Source organism: Mercenaria mercenaria, chromosome 5, assembly GCF_021730395.1.
Source record: "Mercenaria mercenaria strain notata chromosome 5, MADL_Memer_1, whole genome shotgun sequence".
NCBI classification, from domain to species: domain Eukaryota; kingdom Metazoa; phylum Mollusca; class Bivalvia; order Venerida; family Veneridae; genus Mercenaria; species Mercenaria mercenaria.
In genome coordinates, this window is record NC_069365.1 from 44,627,906 (window position 1) to 44,652,731 (window position 24,826).

General features: G+C 35.7%; 1 protein-coding gene across 1 annotated transcript; it reads left to right on the forward strand.

Annotated features, from left to right (window-relative positions):
• Window positions 1–307: 307 nt before the first annotated feature.
• LOC123558955 (multiple epidermal growth factor-like domains protein 10) lies at window positions 308–23,771 on the forward strand. The gene is made up of 22 exons (XM_045350786.2): window positions 308–426; window positions 1,080–1,301; window positions 2,154–2,366; window positions 4,124–4,261; window positions 6,521–6,730; window positions 7,243–7,440; window positions 7,935–8,072; window positions 8,441–8,578; window positions 9,616–9,750; window positions 10,541–10,675; window positions 11,109–11,246; window positions 12,056–12,193; window positions 12,514–12,648; window positions 13,610–13,837; window positions 14,932–15,141; window positions 16,150–16,287; window positions 17,281–17,418; window positions 18,289–18,423; window positions 19,205–19,342; window positions 20,511–20,637; window positions 20,970–21,073; window positions 22,399–23,771. The coding sequence occupies exons 1-22, from the start codon at window positions 351–353 to the stop codon at window positions 22,440–22,442; spliced, it is 3,276 nt and encodes a 1,091-aa protein (XP_045206721.2). The 5' UTR covers window positions 308–350; the 3' UTR covers window positions 22,443–23,771.
• Window positions 23,772–24,826: the final 1,055 nt, after the last annotated feature.

The window sequence follows — 24,826 nt, forward strand, 5'->3', positions numbered from 1 at the left end:
GATTTACTCATTTTCTTTCAACAAAGTTAGTAAATGTCAAATAAGTCAGCCCGATATAGGACCGTTGCTGGCGTTTTCTGCCAACGCACAATTAAAACCAAACCCTGAATACTATAAATTAAAACTTGCAATAAATTTTACGGTTCCCAAACACTCATCATTGATATCGTGTGTTCTTTTTGTGAAGAAATAAAAATAATCTATTATTTCAATAAACTGAAGTGGTCAGGGGACAAACACAAGTAGCCATAAATACTGAAACCTACAATTTATCGCATGACCCACCCTTTATTCTGTCTTTATTGAAAACATTTCGGCAAGTTGCTCGTTTCTTTTGTTTTTGCTCAAAAATGTCTTTCATTTTTAGTTGTATTTTCTCATTTATTTGTCTAGTTTTTGGATTTCATTTCGCCGGTGGAGCAAAAGGTATTTTGTTAGAATTTGTAGCCCAATGCAAAATAGTTTAATCTTAAATTAAAAGCGATTCCCAAAGCATATTTGAATGAAGACAATTAGGTAAAAAACAAAAACGTGCACGTTCAACTTAACGCGGATATGTCCGTGTAAGTCACATATTCCTGTATAACCTATGATAAATTTTGACATTTTTGTTTATAATAAATATTATACTACAAATATTATAAAACTAGTACTACTAGACGACTACGGAAGCCTGGAGACGACGTATGAACACATAATAGTCACTCATGCGCAATGCATACCTGCTCGTGCGCACGGTATATTTAAACACTGATTATTCTTTAGATATCATTTTGAACTTTGGTTCTTAAACATTACTCATATCAGATAGAATGACGTGCGCAGGAGATATTCTAATCATGAAAATAAGATCGTATGTTCTTCTCATTGAATGAAAAAAAGTATTTTCACTTGTCAGTTCCTGGTTTTCTGTTAAGACCATCTTTGAAACATTAATATTTAGTCAGTTTGTGGTAGGTTTTGATTTTTTTAAGTTCACCAATTAATACTAGTCTTCGATATTTTATTTTTAAATTTGCCTTTCCTAGGAATGACTTTAATTAACACCTAATGTGAAACTATGCATTATTCTATGTCAGAAATTAACATTGCGCTGAATAAGCCAGCTACTCAACTTGGGGCGTACTGGCCAGCTGATAAGGCAGTGGATGGCTGTATCCTCAGAGATAACCCAGAGTTACAGCAGTGTTGCGCTGCTTCAGATGGTGGATTACTAGGTGGCAGTGATAATTTTTGGCAAGTAGATCTGCAACAAGCTTACATCATTGGTTTAATTGTGGTGTATGGTCGGGCAAGTACATGTAAGTAATTTAAAAGTCGATTAAGCAACATAAAACTATGCACTGATTATCAAATTGTATTTAAATAACTTCCGCATTACTAATTGAAATAGAAATACTTCAAAAGATGATAAGCGTATATTTACGTTACATTTCCGAAAACGAAAGTGAATGATTTCAACCGGCGTAATTAGTAATAAAAACAGCAAGATTTCTTTTGGGTCTGTCCTAACAATATGTTGATACAATTTATGAAACCACATAAAATAAGTGTGAGCAAATACGGCAAATTGTGAAACCCTAGAATTTGTGTAAACGTGTCAAAAGCTATTTTCATATTTCTGCTTTGCAGCTTAAAAAATTGTCGCGTAACTTTGTAAAAATGCAGTTAAAAAGATTGATGGCATAATACTGCTTTCCATGTGTGGGAACGAGTCGTCTTTTGTCTAAATAGCAATGCGATTTGAAATTGCTATATGCGATACGTGTTTGAGACCAAACAGTGGGCTAAAGTAGCGTACGCGTGACAAGTGTCATAATGTTCAAGTTCAAACTTATGAAAATAAGAAACCCGGATCTTTGTGTTGTAAGATGGGTAGTGGCTGTATTCTATCTTTACAGTTATCAGCTACAGATCCCGAAATTTAATTGATATTTTCGATTTTATGGAACCCATCTTGCGAGATCTTCGTACCCCGGACTACCATAGAAATGAAGCCAAAACTTAATCCAAGCCGGCAGCCTGCGTGGAAACAGTGTACGCCACAGAATTGAAAAGAATAGACCTAGTATTTGCATTTTATTCCTCGAAATTTTAATTTTTCTTAATATGTATGGACAAAACAGTACGAAAATTTATTGTCTCTTTTACAGCGCAAGGCTCAGAGCAGTTGTCGGATTTTATAATTTATGGTCAGTTAGCAAATGGCGGCACAAAAGAATTGATCTATAACAACACGGGTATTCTGTATGAGGACGGCATTTTTCGGATAAATGTGAACCCGGAAAAGAACGTGTCTCTTATTCGGATCGAGCGGCCAACAGCAAACACTATTATAGCTGTCTGCGAAGTGCAGATTTATGAAGGTAATGCACTTTTTTATTTGTATTTCACCTTTTAGATAAAAGGAACTGCATGAATTCGAAAATTTTAAGGTTTCAAATGGTAACATTGTGCAATTTATTACAACTTGTTATGCTACATTACGCCTCCACCTCAGATAATTCATATGGGGAAGTTGGCAGTTACTTGCGGAGAACAGGTTTGTACTGGTACAGAATCCAGGAATACTGGTTAGGTTAATTGCCTGCCGTTACATGACTGAACGGTGTTAAACCCAAAACAAACAAACAAACAAACACTTCAGACATGTTTTAATCCAGTGAGGGATTTAAAAAGAGACCAACATATTTTCATATAATTTCATTACGGAGAGCATCGATTCACTTAATCATGAAGTGGTATAAATTCAATAGACATAATAAGTGCCACTTACTACGGACTACAATGACTTTCCATTTGAAAAGTAAACAAATCATGTTTCTATGTAATAAACGGTCTAAAGTTAGTTATAAACGACATGGATAGCAAATCGTGTTCTTCCTTAATGCAAACTGAAAGTTCAGGTTTTACTTTTTTCGCTTCTTTAATTACTTTTGTCCGGCACAATAGCTTTCCATGTCAGCTGCTGTTGTTTATTTCTAACTGCTAGGCATCGATAGTCAAAAGTAGGGATAGTGTCGATTCATCCAGTTCATCCATTTTATCAAAATGATGAAAATATTAGCCTCTAGGAATTGAATCACCCGCCACTGTGCATTTTGGACTCGGTAATCACATTGCAGCACTGATAAAACATGTGTACATCCAGGGAACATGAGTGGTGAAAATAAGAGGCAAAGAAAGGGGAAGTAAACAAGGTGCACTTCATTTTACGTGAGAGAGGGGTGTTGTCCCTTTAATCTGTCAATTTAAGGAAACGGGGCGTTTTTCACTACGCTACGTTCCATTTTCATTTAAATGTCAATAGATGATCTAAAACCGAAATGTATAGCCCGGTCACTTGACCGCAGATTTTTTTGCTTTATTGCGCTAAGTGTATTAAGACATAGTTGCAGTAATGTATGTATACAAAGCTGTGTCGTGATATATCGTAAAATAAACACTGATCCGTTTACAAAAGTAAACACTTCATAGGGCCATGAATGTAATATAATTTACATTCAACAACACTTGACAATGGTACACCTGATTTATTATACAGTTCAATAGGTTAACGTTAATATTTTATAAAAAAAAGAAAGACTGAAGATAGCAGCAGACTTGAAAAAAGTAATGTTCTTATAAAACAAAAAAATATTAATATACGTTCAGGCACCGTGTTCACAAAACATTTTCAGTCTCAACTGAGTTTGATAATGATTTATTTGTCACTTATCTCTAAATAGCATGTCCAAAACTAAATTTCAAGTTAATAACTATTTTCAAGTGGCTATTCAATATTGATGGTCACTCTCAGTTTAAATATAACCTTGAAGTTTTAGTAAAATTGATATTAAATTTCAAACTCAAGCTCAGCTGATACCGAAAAAATGTTTCGTGAACACGGGGCCAGGCCATTGTAATTATAATACAGAAAGATGATAGTTGTCCTTCAATGTTTACTGTGGCATTAGAGTTCTATGGCAGCAGAAATTCCCAACGTTCAGTTTATGGCTCGTTAGTGTATTATACTTGAATAAAATACTAAATGCTGTCGGATCGCTATTTTATTTCGAAGTAATGTATCATCGTGTTATTTTGTTTAAGCGCGATGTTTTGAAAATTGCAATTGTATTTACAGCATGTGATGATGGGTTTTACGGGACAAATTGCACGTCAAAATGCGGAAGGTGTATGAGCAACATGCCTTGTGATAAGGTGTCGGGAAACTGCCCTTCTGACTGCCAGGCAGGATGGATGGGTGTCAAATGTGATCAGAGTAAGGTTTTAAGGACATTGTAACCAACTGTACACCGAGCACAAAAATATGTCAACATCTTTTTTAAAATTTTAACAGTGATTTACAACATTTGAAAGTGTCCGATGTAATGGTCGTATTTTAGACAAATACAATTAAAATAGAGAAATAAAGTTGTTATAGATAGGTCAACATTTTCAGTATCAAATATTATGATACGAGGACACATACAGTAAGTTTAAGAATATGCTAAGCAACAGCGGGGTGTCTTGCTTTTGCAATACATATTCAAAGAAAACTCATGCTATATAGCACACCAGAATTGTTGTTTTTGTAAATTTATGTGTTATTGCAATCATAATCTTACATGTATACACGCATACAATAAAGCGGATATGACTCGCAGTTCCTCTAAAACAAGTAACAAAAAATGCTTGAATGATCCATTATAGAAAATTGTTTTGTTAGGTTTATTATGAACGGGTTATTCAGACCATTTCAGTACTTTGTTATTGTACCGACTTTGCGATGCAGCTAGAAGAACCAGTGGTTTATAACTATACAAAGTTTAATTTGCCTGTTTACTTTCTCTGCTTTCGAATGATCTTCTTATAGATATGGTTCTTTTTAAATCATAAATAATTTTACAAGAGAAAGTAAGGTATATTTTATGCAGGTTGTTCTGATCTTTAAACCCCAAATAAATTAATCCTATATAGTTATGGGTTTCGGAAACGTTTTCAATTACAAAGTATTAACATATTTCATAAAAAGTGCGATATTATTATATTATTTATCCCACCGCCAAAGGCGAAGGGGATATTAGAAATGCTCTCCGTCCGTGCGTGCGTCCGTCCGTCCGTGCGTCCGCATCGATCTTTGTCCGGATCATAACTCCAAAAGTACTGGAGGGATTTTCTTCAAACTTCATACACTGATAGAACACATTGGGAGGAAGTGCAGTGTGCAAGAACAATAACTCTACCTTGCTTATTTTTTGAGTTGCTCCCCTTTATCATATTTTCTTAAAAAATTTTGTCCGGAACATAACTCCGAAAGTTCTGGAGGGATTTTCTTCAAACTTCATACACTGACAGAACACATTGAGAGGAAGTGCAGTGTGCAAGAACAATAACTCTATCTTGCCTATTTTTTTAGTTGCTCCCCTTTATCATATGTTCTTAAAAAAAATTGTCCGGAGCATATCTTCTTTATGCATGAAGGGATTTTGATATATCTTGGCACAAATGTTTACCACCACGAGGCAGAGTGTCGTGCGCAAGAACCAGGTCCCTAGGTCTAAGGTCAAGGTCACACTTAGAGGTCAAAGGATACAAGAATGAAAACCTTATCCGGAGCATTTCTTCTTCATGCATAGAGGGATTTTGATATAACTTGGCACAAATGTTCACCACCACGAGACGGAGTGTCATGCGCAAGATCCATGTCACTAGGTATAAGGTCAAGGTCACACTTAGAGGCCAAAGGTCAGATTCAAGAATGACTTTGTCCGAAGCATTTCTTCTTCATGCATGGAGGGATTTTGATGTAACTTGGCACAATTATACACCATCATGAGACAAAGGTTGCATGCGCAGTTCCCTTCTTTAGAATTACTTCCCTTTGTTGATACTTTAAATAGCTTTTATTTAACTTTTTCATTACTAGTCGTAGGGAAAAATCGAGACCACTTTTCTGTAGTACAACATGCATGCTATATCCAATTTTGAGCTGTATTTTGACCAATCTCTACCTGATAAAGATTTTTGTGTGGACTTGCAATTTTTTTTTTTTTTTTTTTTTTTTTTAAGATTAACTTCTCTTAGTTGTTACTATAAATAACTTATATTGTAACATTTTTATAATTGACCGTAGGGAAAAGACCACTTTTCTGTGGTACAACAAAGATGTTACTCTCCAGTTTTAGGTGTATTTTATAATATATAAGGTATCTCTACCTGGTAAGGAGTTTTTTGTGGACATAAAAAAAAACAAAAGACTTACAGTGATTACTAAAAATGACATTCCATTTGCAAATACAGGTGCTAGAGTAAAGAAATTTGCTGTGACGGGTATATATGACCACAACTAAACGGTTCTTCAAAGTGTTCCCCAAATCAATACTTTCAGACACTAACTTGCCAGGAATTTTAGCCGTCAGTTATGATATGCCCGGCGGGGGGATTAGCCATGTGTAACATGGCTCTTGTTACTAGTTATTTTTAATTTTGGGGACAGTTCGCAGTTCGTCAAATTTTGACCTAAATGTAACATTTATAGGAGAAAACATTGCTCTCAATAAACCTGCGTCACAGTCAAGCACAGAAGCAGATTGGGTGGCTGAGCGGTCAGTGGATGGATGCACCAATCAGACTGCAGAATCTCAATGTTGTAGCAAAACTCTTGCGCAACCGCAGAATTTCCTTGAGATTAACTTAGGAGACACGCATACAGTTGGAAGTGTCATTGTTCATGGTCCGGAAGACGAAGGCCAGTACCGTTGTTTTATTTCCTTGTATTTGTTTATCTTTACGAGCTAAAACTTCAAAGTCGATTGTGAATATAATGCTATAATGCGGCATGTGGAAGAAAAGTACAATCCTGATCTGTTCCTACTTGTATATACAAAAATTTAGTGATAATTCAGCAATTGTATATGCTCGGAATGTCTAATTAAATGCAATGTGAAAAATACAGTAGGAAATTGTAAATAATGGTTCTTTTGAAAAAAAGCCTCTTCTCGATGCCTATCCACGTCCGTTTCTTGGCTATTCGTTAGCGCAGTTTCTCAAAACTTACCAAATAACATTATAGGCTAGAAGGGCTAGTTCTCTGAGAGTAAAGTCCATATTCTGATGTCATGTTTTGTTTTCAAATAAAGCATAGAGGCTTATAAAGACTGAAAACAAATTATCCAGTCCGTTATCTTATATGTGACATAGCAACTGTACAGTATTGTATAGTGTCAAGAATGTCCTTCATTGCATCTTCTGACGTTTCAGATGAGTTGTCTGGGTTTACAGTTTATTACGGAAATGTCTTGAGGCAGTTGTTGTACAGTAATATTGGCAAGCCGTACGGTGACGGTGTATTTGAAATAATGGTACAACCACCGCTTAATATTTCAAAACTGACGATCCAGCGTGACAATAGCACAGATAATGTATCCCTTACCATTTGTGAAGTTGAGGTCTATGAAGGTAATATACATGTTTAAAATATAAATATGTTACCCTAGGAACATAGAAACAAAGAGTAGAGCGGATACACTGTGAAAATAAAATAAAAGGTTTGGGTAGATTTCCCGGAAGCACAAATAACCAAAACGCAGCCAGAGAGCCATAGATTGCAAAGTAGGTCCGCAACAGAAAGAAGCTGTAGTGGAAGATATACAGGCTTCACCAATGTTAGCAAAAGTGCAACGTTTGAACCGGATTTCATAGGCTAATTGTTTTCACTAAATACGCACTATTCTTGTCAATTCTCAGTATAGCTTTTTGCATATTGGCTTGATTAACCCCACTGTTTTGCCAGATTTAACAACAAAGTGCAGGATTAAGTTATTAACTTTCTATATTTTTGTGGCATATTTTTGTTTCGTACAATACAAAGTGTTCTCTTCAAATACAGATTTTCAATGAAACTGTTACATTTGGCTTCTGCTTCAATCGTTGTTGTTTTTTTTATTTCACAGTGTGTCCATCTGGTTTCTATGGTGACCTTTGTGAGCAATCCTGTGGTCACTGTCTGGATGATGATATTTGTTATGGCAACACCGGAAAATGTCCTCGCGACTGCGCAGCTGGTTGGCATGGAGACACGTGCGATATCGGTAAAATATATTGTTTGTAGTTTTCATTCTTGTGTCTTTGAAAAGGTGTTTTTTATAACCCAGAAGGAATTCATTTCCACTCATAAGTGTGTGTACTTTCTATAACAAGGGTTAGGATCACTAAAGTCCATAACTTTCATCTAAAGTTCTTTCTCAAATACGACTTGTTGCAACATTAGTCTATGCTATACAAATTAAAGAAAACATCATTCATTAACTTAAACTCAAGTTATGTCTTTGAAGGAACTACTTTTGTTCGGCACATGTCCTTGGAATGAGGCAAAGATCTCACTCGCCTATATATAAATAAATAAACCTAGCTTATTTACAGTCGTCCTTAACAATTCAATATCATGCGCGTTTTCTAGTTTGCACAGCTGGTACCTTTGGCGAGAACTGTGACCAAGCCTGTGGTTACTGTCTCAATAACGCTTCTTGTAATATCATAAACGGAAGTTGTCCGGATGGATGTGATCCAGGTTACAAGGGCGATGGTTGCGATATGGGTAAAGATCTATCTTTGTATACTTTTAACATGTTGAGCTTTAAGGTTTTACGATCTATGCAATTATGATAATCACAGATGTATTTGGTAATTTGCACATAGTTTTATGAACCTATTCAAGATAATTATATTTTATAGATTAGTGAAAAGGAGGCCTATAAAAGGAAGTTTACATATTTAGAATGTTTATTTTCTTTTTTACGTAAGCCTTTAAAATAGACGTTTGTGTTAATGGAATACAAACTCTTGAGGCAAAAGTTCTGGACTTACTGGATAAATGTTTTAGAAAATTGTTTTATATAGAATATATAATAATGCTACGTTTCACAGGCTTACATTTCTGGTTCATTGCGTTTTCTGTATTTGAAACGATGAATTGATATTTATCCTACCCTCATACAAGATATAGCACAAAATCGGCCTGCCTAATAAACTTTGCTTTATCTAGTCAGTGTCAAGATATCACTTTTGCGGGAACTTTTGAAATCACATATTTTATCAAAATTTTGCATTGAAACCGTCACCATTGTATTGGAAATGGTTAAACTTAATGAATAGTCAAATTATAGGTTTTTATCAAGAAACAAAAATGTTATTGCTATTTTTCACTTTTACAGCACTTTAGCCGGAAATTTTAAAACATTTTGAAACCGAATTTTTCATAGAAACCGTTATCACTGTATTGGAAATGTTCTAACTAAGAAAACAAGTAATATCAAAAGTTTTTATCCAGAAACATAAAAGTTATTGCAATTTTTCGATTTTATCCACAAATAGAATTGCACTTGCAAACGTCATACATGACGCCAAGTCTGCACGCTGATGCTCTATCCAACGACTTTTCCCCCTTTTTTCTGAACAGGTAGGATAAATATAATATTAGATTACTGTCTGAAAATTTTTAATTTATTAGGCTCGTCTACGAAAAAATATAAGGCTCGGTACAGCCTCGCCTAATATATTTTCTTCAACTCGCCTAATAAATTTAAATTTATCAGACAGTAACCTAATATTCTCTATAACCATTTTGTTTTGAAGAATGTACGAACGGTACTTACGGGTCCAGCTGCAGTGAAACATGCGGATATTGTTTCAATGGTACAGATTGTGACGTCACATCCGGTAACTGTTCTTCGTGTGCGGCAGGATATCAAGGAGCCATGTGCAAAACAGGTTGTGTTTCATATTATTTGCAGTTGCGATGAAATCCCTTGACAGAAATATGCATTGGTCTGAAGTTGCATTACATTAATTCTTGTACGTGAATGTACAAGGTATTTTTAATTTATATTTATATTGGGTTTCGTTTTGATACTGGTAGATTACTATTTAATCCTTATCATGCTGGACATAATTGATTCTCCTTTTACGACCAGTGTATATCATTTTCATTCTGCACATCCGTCAGTCTGATTAAGATCAGCTCTGTTCGCCATTCAGGTAAGCACCCCTTTTAACAGTTAATGGTACTGTTTAAATTGAAAGATGGAAAAGATCATTAAAGAATCTTAGTATGGTAAGGGTAGATATCCGGTATACAAACCTAACAGATACATAAATTATTACATAGTTTATTCCCGAAAGAAAACATACAAGCCACGCCATGAGAAAACCAACATAGTGTGTTTGCGCCCAGCATGGATCTAGACCAGCCTGTGTATCCACTCAGTCTGGTCAGGATCCATGCTGTTCGCTTTCAAGGCCTATTGCAACTACAGAAACTGTTATCGAACATAGACATAGTGGCTTTGCAACCAGCATGGATCCAGACCAGCCTGCGCATCCGCGCAGTCTGGTCAGGATCCATGCTGGTCACTTACGGTTTCTCTAATTGCAATAGGCTTTGTAAGTGAACAGCATGGATCCTGACCAGACTGCGCTGATGCGCAGGCTGGTCTGGATTCATGCTGGTAGCAAACGCACTATTTTGGTTTTCTTATGGTGCTGCTCAAATATGTTTCAGATTGTGAGCCACCGAATTTTGGTCCAGACTGTCTACACGTATGTAACTGCCTTAACAACGACACATGTGACAAAACTACGGGAGAATGTCCGAATGGTTGTGCAGCCGGATGGGAAGGATTAAGCTGCAGTTCTGGTTTGTATTTTTGATTCAAATGTTATCCGTGGATCTTAATCTTAATCAACGAAGGTTAACTAATTTCCTACTTCACCCAGATACCTACGTTTTTCAACTTTTTATCTCTCCGAAATGAGGAACGCCATACATCGTTATATCATATCTTATTTGAGATTTGATTAAATAGTTACATTGAACTACAATTAATTTCCAGACATCCCACCGGTGCAAAAAAAAAAACAGCCACGTGCAAAAATTCAAGATATTTTCCCCGCCCAAAGCTTTGTTAAAAACTAATTTATTTATCGACTAGTTTGGGCAAAGTGATTCACTAAAGTTACAATAGTATTTCATTGTTGCCATAATTTTATACATATTTTAGGTTCCTTATATTACTATCACCAAGTCTATTAATTCTTTTACTGGTTCGTATATGTCTAAACATTTCCAGAATGTCAGAATTTTACGTTCGGACTAAACTGCTCGGGAATGTGCGGAAAGTGTTTGAACAATGAGATTTGTGACATAATTTCCGGAATATGCGCATCTGGATGTGCACCTGGATGGTTAAATGACACATGTGATGTCTGTAAGTTACAGCTGCTAAAATATGTTTTAAAAATGCATATTGGTGTCTTACTTCGTTGAAACTTTGTCAAGCAACTTACTTAATGAAAATTAGAAAAAAAGTGTTTGAATAAGGTAGTGGACCCGTAACTGCAATCGGCAATTTCCGGGCGATTACGTTATCTCCGTATGTGATTTCGGCATCCTTCGGACAAAGACAGAAAATTCCATATTCATAACAATGGGAGAATGCCAATAACAATAATCGAACGAAAAATGGCCTTTACAGTTCCACTACCTTAATATAATACTCGTTAACACTATACATTAAACTGAATATTAAGTGGAAAAAAAATCTGACTGAAAAGTAAAACCGATGTTATAAAAAAGGATTTGGGTCAGAGAGCTTGTAAATCCATTTGCTAGTCCTTGTATATCATATTCTTCTAATCTACATTTAAAAAGAGACCGGGAGGTCTATGTAGCTGGGTGGTTAATGTCGTTGACTTCAAATCTCTTGATACCCATCGATGTGGGTTCGAGCCTCACTCGGGGCGTTGAAGTCTTCATGTGAGGAAACCATCCAGCTGGCTTACGAAAGGTCGGTGGTTCTTCCCAGGTGCCCGCTCGTGACGAAATAATGCACGGAGGGGCACCTAGGGTCTTCCTTCACAATCAAAGCTGGAAAGTCGCCATATGACCTATAATTGTGTCGGTGCGACGTTAAATCCAACAAAAAATAAATTAATTAAAAAGAGTAGTAGTGGCGCCAGCGGTACACGAGCCCCCGCACTATTTGGACACTATTCCAATTTGCGCTATCTATTTCAGCTTGTGATGACGGATTTTATGGCGAAAATTGTACACAGACCTGCGGTAATTGCCTCAACAACGTCACGTGTCATTTTGAGACAGGAGAGTGTCAGGGTGGGTGCAAGGCAGGATGGCACGGAAATTACTGCAAAATGGGTAATGACACAGACCTATGTCTCGAAAACTCCATTCTAAAAGACCTGATTTCAATATATTAGAAAACGAGTTTTCTCTAATAACCTGGATTGAATTAATTGTGTTTTCTGTACTTACCTGTTAAACTTAATCCACGAATCAAAAATCAAATGTTCTTTAAACTATACATAAATATCATTCAATCATGCGTACAGTTCCATTGTCATATGAACATTCTAAACAAACAAGTGGATTATACTTACATAGTTTCTTTTTCTTCTTTAGGGGACTAAGATAATTATATACAAATAATTTAAGTGTCATTTACGTTACAATTTTAGAATGCAGCAATGGTACATTCGGAGAGAACTGTAAAGGTCGCTGCTACTGTGCTAGCATGGAGGCTTGCGATAAAGAAACGGGAATTTGTCCTGCTGATTGTGATATTGGATTTTCTGGAGACTTCTGCCATATTGGTAAACAAATTGTTCGAGTTCTACCATATTTGACGAGTATCTTGCATATAACATGATACATATTTGAATGTTTTACACATGCAGTAGATCTGGTTTGTGAATAAATGCAATGTAACGTGTTTTATAACTATTCTGCTAAAATGGTGAATGTGGGTACCGTCACAGTCTTGTTTCCAAAAACATATTCTCCTTATTCTCCTTTTTGCTTCAGAAAATAATGCTTTTAAAATCTAGGTAAAGGTCATTTAGGAAAATAGATCTTTTAGACTTATGTTTTCTCCAAAAGAGTCTAGACCAAACGGCAGTCAATTAAAAGTATGTAAAACTAAAGGTCCTTCGCAGCCCATGATCTATGTAACAGAGGGGTCGAACCCAAAGATGTAAGTCACAAGTGATTTTAGGTAAGCAGTCCGCTGAGGAGGTCCCTACCTCTTATTTGATCCAGTGTCACTTAAAGATCACTGAAACATGATAAAACGCCTTAACCCTTGTCATGCTGGACACGATTGATTCTGCCTTAAATTTCGACTAGTGTAGATTATGATCAGCCTGCACATTCGTGCAGTCTGATCATGATCTGCACTGTTCGCCATTCAGTCAGTATCTTTTAGGTAAACACCCCTTTTAACAGTTAATGGTACTGTCTAAATCGAAAGATGTACAAGTTCATTATAGAAATTTAGCAGCACCAAGGGTTAATGAGTTAATAGTCTATATATAATTACTGATATCGTTAACGGTTTCTGACGTCTAAACAATTACACGCAATAAGCTACATTTTAAATACCGTAAGTTTTAGCAGAACTGTCAGTCTTAACTTTGAATGTACATATACATTGGTATTAGAACTATTTTTGAGAAATGACAAAGCTTACTGTTTCAATGAAATATGCTCGAATCAGTTGATTCTCTGACATCATCATATCATAAAGTTGCACAGCATTTTTGTTGCTTTAAACAGACATGAATAGAGCTATAAATAAAAAGGCTAGACAATCAACAACTCTCTTCAGCGGAGGATTTGACTGGACGGCCGACCGTGCTGTGGACGGTAACTTTGAACAATCAGATCCTGGTAGGACCTGCAGTGCAACCATGACCTCGCCTCCTACAACTATTATACCGTGGTGGTATGTTGATATGGGTACTGTAACGAGGATTGATTCTGTAGCAGTCTATGGCAAAGCAGGTAGTCCGAAGAAATTGACCTGTCTGTCTGTCTGTCTGTCTTTCCAGTTCATTAAACCATCCCTCAGTTTACCTCATAACCAATTTTTCCATCAATTCATCCACATACCCCGTTCCATCCGTCTATTCATTTGTATGATAGACATGTAAAATCTTAAGTATGAACATTTTGTAATTCCAGAGTGGAGTTGTTCAACAATGCTCTAGTTGTTTGTTCAGAGACTATATCTGTCATTTTAGTAAGCGCAATGTTTAAAGTACGGAGCACCTTAAGTGACATACTCAATATATTGTTACGTTGCTAATGCGATACCTTAATGCGTTAAATGGGAATATAATGTATTGATTCGTTAAATATCGTAATTTTCTTATGATCTGCCATAACGAGAACTAAGTCATTTTAAAAAAAAAGTATATCACTTTAGTATGGAAGCATACATGGAAGCCTGTTAGATATAATTTTACAGGGGGTCCATAAACGCTTCCATACTACATGAAGTCCGAAAAGATATATCTAATATTGACTCAAACATTTTTTTCAATCATTTGATTGCATTTCCATAACATGTTAGAATTTTTGCACGTTTAACTGCCTTCTTTCCAGTTAAATACATTACTTTCTGACATGGCATAATTGAGAAGCGCCATGAGAAAACCAACATAGTGCGTGGATCCAGACCAGCCTGCGCACCCGCGCAGTCTAGTCAGGATCCATGTTGTTCGCTTTCAAAGACTATTGCAATCAGAGAAACTGTTAGCGAACAGGATGGATCCTGACCAGACTACGCGGATGTGCATGCTGTTCTGGATCCATGCTGGTCGCAAACTCACAATGTTGGTTTTCTTATTGCGCGGCTCATTTCCTATTCCGTAACAAAATATAGTACTTTGGAGAATTTTCAGAAATGTGCGTCTTTCGTCTAGATATTTTTGCATATTGATCAATTTTTAATTACTGCGTGAACTTATGTCTAATATCCTGCTTTACGTGTAAAATGTTTTATGCCTGAACCGAAAACAAAACTGGCTTTTTAGACTTTATCTACTAATCATTACTACTCTATGATGGCAGCTTTTTCTTGATTTTTTTTTCAGAGACATCAGCCGAGCTTGAAGGGTTTAGTTTGTATTTGAGTAACTCTACTAACATCACTGACATTGCTCCGTCATATAACAGCACTGACGTACCATACGGTGATGGTGTATTCAACATCAGCTTTGGAGAGAGCGTTATGGCACGATTCATTTACATCACTTTAGAGGATCTTCGCATCCTTAGTCTTTGTGAAGTCCGGGTGTTTGGAGGTAGGACTTTATAAATGATATAGGGCTTGATAGCACATTTGTATCAAATTAAATCTGGTGGTAAGAGTCTTTATAGGGAGAAGAGAAATTTATCTCAATAAAGATGTTCTGTTCAAGTAAGTTTATTATATACGAATATGGGCCGTTCCATACAAAACCTGGATAATTTGCAAAACGATCAAAATTGATCTGGAAATTTGAAAACACGTTTTCCTAAATATTTTAAGAGTTACATGGCTTAAAATGTCAAAGAACGAGTTTAAAGTCGTGACGTAAGGAAATATCGTCACAGCATTTTTACATCAATCTGATTAAAATCATCTCCTCAATAGATCTGACAGTTACCCGTTGGAGGTTTTAGTTCTTTTGTCTTAACTTTTTCCAAAACAGATTAGCACCAGTGGGCAGCGCCATTTTGACGGTCGAGCCTACGTAAATTCTGTAATGAGCGATTTCATTGGCTGAACTATAAATGCGATTTTCTAATACGGTGCGAAAGCAGTAGAGGAGAAGATCGAGATTTTAATTAGATTGCACTTTAGATAGCCGTACATGGCATGTATATTTTACGTCCGCAAAGCTTACACCATACATTTGAAGATTGGGCGAATGTGTAAAATTATTTTGCTGAAAAACGATTAAGTTCACAGAGAGCCTTTTGGTTTTCATTTAATTCTGATAGTGCGTGTGTCATTCCTACAGGTGTTCACACGGAGTTGTACAAAATGTTGCCATCGTATTTAGGGGCATAGCATATTCGATTTACAAGATTTCAAATGTTACTCATATAGATAGAGGGTGTTTGGAAGTTAACATAATGTCAAACTGAACGTGCAAAGCCAAATCAAGAGAAAAGAATTTGGATTCCTGAACCTACGTTGTTTCCACGTTACAGTACATGTATATCCATATGTATGTAACTGTGGACATCAGATTAATATGCTTACTGACAAGCAGCATAAAGATCAAATGTTTAAACACTTAGGTTACATACATGTCTTTTTTCAGAATGCCAAGATGGAAGTTTTGGATCTCAGTGTGAGAGTATGTGTTATTGCGCAGACAACAAACCATGTGACAAAATGTCAGGTATTTGTCCAGATGGTGGTTGTTTACCGGGATGGATTGGAGACCAGTGTAATGAAAGTATGTTACATGTACAATATGCAAATTATTCACTGATATGATACGGTGTTTACTCTTTACATTCTGAGGCCCACATGGAAGATTAAGAAACAAAATATGTAGCCTCATTAAATAAAGTATTTACTAACTTATGAAGATGTATACAGTCTTTAGCTAATGATTTAACATTAATCTTAAAATGCAATGGATCATACAAGATTTACTATTGTTATTGTTATTGCAAATGCTTTTGACATCATATACACATGTCCCTCTTTCCTCTCTGAATAATAATCAAGCAAAATATCCTTAACTATATATATATATATGAACTGCACTGTGAGTTATACTGCAAACTCCAAATTACATACAAAAGGTTTATTATAATAGTAGCTCGATCTGAGATGCTGTATTCGGCTGGAGTGGATTTTTGCCAGATTGGTTGCGCGCCTCGTGAGATCCGACCTTACAAAATCCACGAGAGCCGAATACAAAATTCTGGATCTAGCTAATGTTATAATGACCCCTTTATCATATACCTCTACCTTTTTGTTTGTTGTTTTGTTATTGAACGAAATCTTCAATGTTTATCAATATTAAATGGAACTAAGTGAAATTTTTATTTGCGCTATTTATAGAACTGTGTCAGGTTATGCATATTAATGAAAGTAGTCCCGCAGCATACAATACGGAAAGTACAATAAAGAATTTAATAGGTGCAATACGGTTTTTTTTTCTCTGTTTATATCTAATTGTGAAATACCGGTCGATTTCTTTACATAATTTATATAGCTATATAATAAAAGAGTTTATCCAAAAGTATATGCAAGATGCAAAAGTATATGCAAAGAGGCAAGAGAACATGTAAGGTGCAAAAGTACACGCAAGTGTAATACAAAAAAGATGTGCAAGATGCAAGAGTATATGCAAGATGCATGAGCGCTATATGTGTTATGGTGAAATTCAATTTGCTTCTTTAGAATTTATCGAAATAAAAACTGATATATTGTTCAGCATGTCAACATGGCACATATGGTGCAGCTTGTATGGAAATGTGTGGCGCATGCGCAGACAACATGACCTGCAATTACATGACTGGTGTTTGTGAAAATGGTTGTTCAGATGGCTGGTTAGGCACGATGTGCAACATTTGTAAGTATTTTCTCAGAATGCCTTATGCAGAATATTAAAGTTGTGTCCATATATTCAAGAAGTAGAAACAGTATTTGTCTTTGCCGTGGAAGTATTTGATAATAAAGGCTTTGTCCATAATGCAATCATACCAAAACTATGGAAGGCCGTTGCGGGCGAATGCAATTAATTTGATCCAAATAAACTATAGTTCAACAAATAATTTAACATTTATATATAATGCCAAGAAAGCTGTTAAATACATACAATGGACCTGTTGACAATGTAACGGGGAAATGTCACAAACCAAATTGCGAGTACAACTGTAAATCATAGTATTTATTATTATACATAACATGCGGCATGATCTTTGGCGTTCATGTTAATAATAGCGACGTATTTAAATATGACTGTAACATTGGTCAACAACCTATGCTAAATATCTAAAAATAGTCATGTAACTGAAAATGTTCATATAAATCTCCTTTTTGGGTAATGGATTTAATCCTTGTCTAGTTTTGTATTACATATTATTTAATCTGGCATATATCGTTGGCTTTGTATTGACTTTGAATCCTTGGCATCATGATCATTTAATGGCCTACTTTCGATGCATGCTCTATGTTAGTGTTTGGGTGCTTGGGTCGAAATTCCTTTATCACAATTGTTGATATAAGGACATTTGAAATGTTTTATTGAATCTGCTAATCATGGTAAAGGAGTATTAATTTTGTTTAAGCAGTTTGACCTTTGATGCAAGCAATTATTAAAAGTTGGAATTTGATACAAGAGACTGTTTTGGAATACAAATATGTATAGATGACGTAACTAATATAATAGTAATTAACGTTATTACATTCACATATACATATTGAAATGTGTCGTTTACAGCTTGTGAGCCTGGAAAATTTGGAACGGATTGTAATAATACATGTGGGCAATGTAAGAATGGTGCCCCATGTGACCACGTGACAGGAACATGCAGTGGATGTGCCGCTGGTTACCATGGCAGTATGTGCGATACAGGTAAGAGGAATTAAACTTTGCTTAATAAATGCACTACACATTATATTTTAACACAGTTTGTCTTAGGTAAATGAATTATATACTGTAGACAGGGACGCTTATTTACTTGAGCAATTTACCACAAACCATCATAAACAATATAGTAGAAGAGTTCTTAGTCTGTACAGACGGAGAAAAAAGTTAGTGTAAGATTTCCAACGCTGGACTGTTAACATCGTAATAGTCACATTTTTCTTCTGTTTTTATACCCCCTCCCTTTCAATCTTTTGACGACTCTAGATAAATTCAACACAATTTTTTTAAGTAATACATTTAGAGAAATGGCAGTCACTTCACTGACTCTGGACAAAAGATAAACGTATCACTAGATTTCTTAGTTAGACCAATTCCTGTACCCTTGTCTTGAACAAAAACTTGAGAAAATATTGTTTCCATTTTTACTGACAGTCAAGACATTGGACCTCATTAGTGCTTCTGTTGAAATTGTGAGGCTTCGTTTCTGAATTTTCTCGTTTTTATCTACGATGTGACGTGCACTTATTTGCACGTAATTTTGCAAATATTAATGTACAAACATGAAACACAGAAAAAAAGGCAAATAGTCCTATAACATATCTGCAACATATTTATGCTCATAAACAGGTACATTTAGCAGGTATATATTTAGCCATTTACTGGAAATGTGAAGGATTCTACAAAAATTTGATAATACGAATAGTTATATAGCTAGTGTATCAAATTGTCCTAATTAACTGATTTTACATTGTATCTGTTATACTAGGGTGTACTAATGGAACTTTTGGGGAAGATTGTGCAGGGACATGTGGAAACTGCGTCAATAACACAGAATGTGACGTCATAACCGGAAACTGTGACAGCGGCTGCGCAGACGGTTATCTGGAGCCATTATGTGCAAGTGGTAGGTATTGATGGTGTTATATTGGATACGTTATCATGACATATATTATAATAATTTATGAAAAAATAACATAAACAATTACATTTCTAAATGTAAATGACTGTCAAGTTTTAAACGCCAATGGACGTCTTGCACCTTTGGGAGTCAGGTGAGCAGGCACGTAAAAAGTACAACATAATATTTGTCTATTTAAATAGACAGTAAAAATCGCATATGGGAAATACATAATTTGCCAATTGGCATTACGGATTCACTACCTTAATTTTAGTTTTCAGTGGCAACCACTGACAAATTGAAATACTTTTCGAATCTCGAACAACTTGACATAAGTGTAGAGGCGGGCCCCTGAAAAAATATATAGACAAGTTTACATGTGGTCGTATACAACTTGCACAATGGTTAGGTAATGAAAAGTCCTTCCAAACTGTAACAATGCCAACATTTAAGGTTGAGACGCGTTCACATGTTTATGTACTTTGATTTGTATATTTGCACATCGAACTTCGTAAAATTTCTTAAAAAGCAGCATTTACCGTTTTATGATAAAACAGCATTAAAATAAAATTTCATGGATTTACAACAAGTTATACCACGACCGACCTTTTTTCAATGGTTTTATCTTTACAATGACAATATTTAGATTGAGGTTAATATTTACGATATTAAATACAATATCTTTAGGAAAACGAAATATTGTAAGCAACGTAAGTTTTTTGTTGTTGTTGTTGTTGTTGTTTAATGTATTGGAAACGTAATGACAGACGGACATTCACGTAGTCACCGTATGATATTTCGACATTTTCCGTCTTCTATGGAAAGGCTTGACTGTTAGAATTAAGTTTCATCCGAAGAAAGCCGAATGGCCTAACAAGAATACGTAATCACGCGGAAATTGCCGAGTGTCATTATAGGTCCACTACAATATCCCTTACCCTGCTAAATTTCTATAATGAACTTGTCCATCTTTCAATTTTGACAGTACCATTACAAGTCAATTAAAAGGGTGCATACCAAAAGGATACTGACTGAATGGCGAACACTGTAGATCATAATCAGACTGCACTGATGTGCAGGCTGATCATGATCTACACTGGTCGCAATGACAGAACCAGTCGTGCCCAGCATGATAAGGGTTAAGTTTACACAAGTATCGTCGCTTATATTGTAGTGGAAGCTCAAGTTGGAGACGACTCTGAAAGCGATACAAACGTTGGTGCTATCGTAGGAGGGGTGATTGGCGGAGTGGCAGCTGTCATTCTTATTGCAGTAGTGTACAAACTCTGTACTAAACGCGGGTTTGTTCTTTATGTTTATTTTAAAATGTTCCGTAACACTCTTAAAGTCAGTACGGCCCAGTACCTGCTACCTTTGCTACAGTTCTGCAAAAGGTCATGCCTGAGCTGGTTTATAGTCTAGTTCTATAGGTTCAGTTTTAGTACTCCCTGCTGGAGGTAAAAATAACTACAACATGCGTGCAAGGTAACCAGCACTGTATAATAATAATGATACACACAAGTTTAAACGAATTGAAAACAGGTAATTAAATTGCTTACATGCAGTAGTACTCCTTCGTTGCAAAAATGGCCTTTTAGAGACAATAAAGAACTGTTTTGATTCGATTTTACAGAAAGTTGTCGCGCCAAGACAAAGCTATGGCATATTACCCGTCAATGGTAAATGCAGAAGCTAAAACAGCAGCCTCGGCAACAAACCAAGGATTTGGTTCAACAGGTATGTTAATTTATATCATTTTTATCGAGAGTTCTCCGCCCCGCGTTGCACTAAACTTCCTAGATAATGAAAAGTTCGCAGAAGCAGATGAACATATAAAGTAGTCCGTGATGCTAGTTCGAAAGCAGTCATCTGAACAAATTATAATATTACTTATCATATACCTTACTATAAATAGTATCAAAGTTGCACAAAACGAAATTAGCACTCCTAAGACAGTATTGGCACTCGTGACACGTCCTCGTGCACGTGTAAGCTTAGTCGTGCTAGTAACCACTCCTGCCATTGCCGTTTAATGTAGGGATAATACACGTTTTTTGTGTATTAAAGTCTGCAGAAGCCCGTGGGAATGTTTTTGACCGAGACCGAAGGTCGAGGTCACATATTCCAAGGGCTTCTGCAGACGTTAATACACAAAACAAACGTGTATTGTCGCTATTCTTGCATAAAAACACTACACTACGACTAAATGTATTGTTTTTATATGTGATGACTCTACAATTCCGGTATATTTTTTAATTCTTGGAAACGGTAAACATGTTTTAAATATCCATAACCAGGGCCAGGAAATCAACAACACTACCAAAACCAGATACAGAAGGTTTTTAAACGAATTTTTTATCTGTCGTTATTACAAACATGAAATTACCAATGATTGTTCATATAACTTAAAAATTTGGTAAACAGGAGTACAATTTCAAGAATAATAACTTTACGTTCGAGTTATTTTTAGTACGGACACATTTCGAGTACGGATGAGTACGAATGTAGTGACAAGCTTTCAAACTTTTTATATATTAAATTCTTCGAGATTTTAAACAAAAACATACCGACTGATACTTACCAAAATCATAAATATGATTCCTAAAAACAAAGAATCGCACAAGTTGACACGCGATTCTTAAACATTCACGGTTATCTACAAAAACTGAAACGACGCTGAGTTCTAAAGGGAAGAAGCGAGTATGAACATTGTTTGGGGCAGTGCATTTGGCGTTGATAACTGAACAAAATATTCTATGGTTTAGTTTGCATCTTTTATGCTACTAAACAAAGGTTATTATGGAAGAAACAAGACGCAGATACCAGATGTCAGTCTGCGGAGAAATACACATGCGTCCCTGGAAAAGCATATTAAAAAATAAAAATCGTGAATTAACAGCACGTGAATTGCCTTATTTGCACACGATTTTCCTCCCGTTAATACATGGGCGGATCCAATGAAAAAAGTAGTTTTATGCAAGAATAGATACATATTAACTCGCAGTACAGTGAAAAGTGGTTGATGTAATTTTTGAAAAAAAAATGGACTTTAATTTTTTCAGGTTCCGTGACGTATTACAACTTTGACAGCAGCACTAGATTATAAAAGAAAGGTTTACGCATGCGCAGTATGAGGCAAATGGACACATTATTATTTATATGGAAAACGAACATTGAACGAACACAATATAAATGGAACAAAAACTTTTGAATGTACGAACGATTTTCTGTTTATGTTCAACATTGATGTTACCTTCTTTTTCAGGGACAGTGTGAGCCGTTTTAAGGAATTATGCGTGAATTGGCTTGTATCATGTTTCCTGTCTCCGAACAACCAAGCCGTTTTAAATATACAGTCGAACTTCGTTGGCTCGACCTCGACAGGACCAGCAAAATTTGTTCGAGTTATTGGTAGTTCGAGCCATCGGACAAAATTCATTAAACATGAATATTGCCGGGGCCTGACATTGAGTACGAGCGAAGGGAGATGTACGAATTATCCGAGTTCGAGCGAACGAAGTTTGACTATATTGGGAAAGTCGGAAATATTATCTGGTATTTTCCAAAATGACGAATGAATTTTGTAAAGGTGTAATGCATTCGGATATATGAATGTTTTAACGTTTAGTCAAATATTATGCAATAATATAAGTATACCCTCATGAAAAAAAATGTACCGTAAAACACATTGAATTCTCTCGAACTTTATTTCGAGAATTTGCCATGAATTGTTGCATCTAAACTGTTCGTAAAATGTTAAATTCGCGAGTTCTGGAATGAGAAACCGAAAATATATATATATGTTATTTGGATACCGTACTGATACGACGATTTAAATATTCGCGCAAACTTCCACTTTGCCAGAAGTGAAACTCGCGAATATTAACTAAATAAAGTTATCGCGAAAAAAAACAGCTTAGCAGCGGCTGCATTCCTTTACCTCATAATGTGAAGTACATTTTTATTAAAGGTCGTTAAGTTAGTGTTTATACATGAAAATAATAAATTTGTAAAACAGGAAACCACAGACAAGAAATGTTATTTAATCAGTATATGTTTGAATTTATTTACTACGTATGTTCATGTTTAACTGTATAAATGACAGCGATTTTATTTACCAAGTATTTTTTCCATTCTTTTCGGTTAGGTTTATATTTTGAGAGAAAAAAAAACAGCTAAAACAAACACCGAATCATAGTGGGATAGGGTTTTTATATTGTACGGAACAGTACGGTACATCATGTATTGGACAGGTAGATTGTTGGTAAAAATGTTGTTCATTTACCAAATATTTCTGTGGTTAAGTAATGTACTGCTTAACCATATTTTTTTAAAAAATATGACACTGCTATGCCTGCGGCTTCAAGTGAGTACATATTGCCAATAATGAAACGTGTTATTTAATGCAAAAATACAAATGGTTATACGAATATCATGCCATGAATTCCCAGTCCAATATTACCACTTTAGATTTTCGCAGTAGCGAACTATGGCAAGTCTATATCTGCATGTAGTTCTCGTGTGGCTATCGGTGTGTAACATTATCGTATTCGCATTAACCGTTAATTATAGGCTATAGCATTTATTTTTATCCATCGGTATTCAAGAAATTAGAAGTATTAAAGACCTACCAATACCTAGTGGTCTAAGGGCTATATTCATAGTCGTTACTCAAACGCACACTTGACTCAAACTTGGGTAAGTATCACTCAAGTGGACCTCGAGTAGACCTTGCGGGAGTGTGAGTGGAGTTCTAAAGTCATATTCATAAATTCCACTCAATCTTAACTTTCGGAAGGACAGCTCGAGTAATGGTTTCATTGTACACAACGGATTTCGAGGATTATAACGGTTTAAATGACAATAACATCAAAGATATGCAAAAGTGCTGATAGTTTCGTAGTTGGAAGTTGTCATTTTATTGCTCGTCTGTATGTTTATCCGTCCGTCCTTTCGTCTATTTGTTTTATAATACGTCCTTCCGTCCGTTCATCAGCAAGTCTACTCATCTGCATTAGTAGAATTTAATTTATACTTAGAAATATAGAGTTTAATTTTCGCTGAAATTGAAGTTTATTTAAACAAAACAAACTGAATTCTTAACTGTGTCATTATTTGTTGGTGTTTCCAGAATGCCAGCCCGCGTATTTTTCAATTACTAAAAACATAATTTAGCCGCACCATACGAAAACCAACACAGTGCGTTTGCGACCAGCATGGATCCAGACCAACCTGCGTTTCGGCGCAGTCTGGTCATGATCCATACTGTTCGCTAATAGTTTCTAATAGTTTCTCTAACTACAATAAGCTTTGAAAGCGAACAGCATGGATCTTGACCAGATTGCAAACGCACTATGTTGGTTTTCTCATGGCGCGGCTCATATCTTTTTATTAAATAAATGTTTCCGTTATCATTTAAACAATGAGATTTAATAATGATAGGTTCTTCATGACGTTTAATTTGACGGATTGTTTATATTTTTTCAGTAT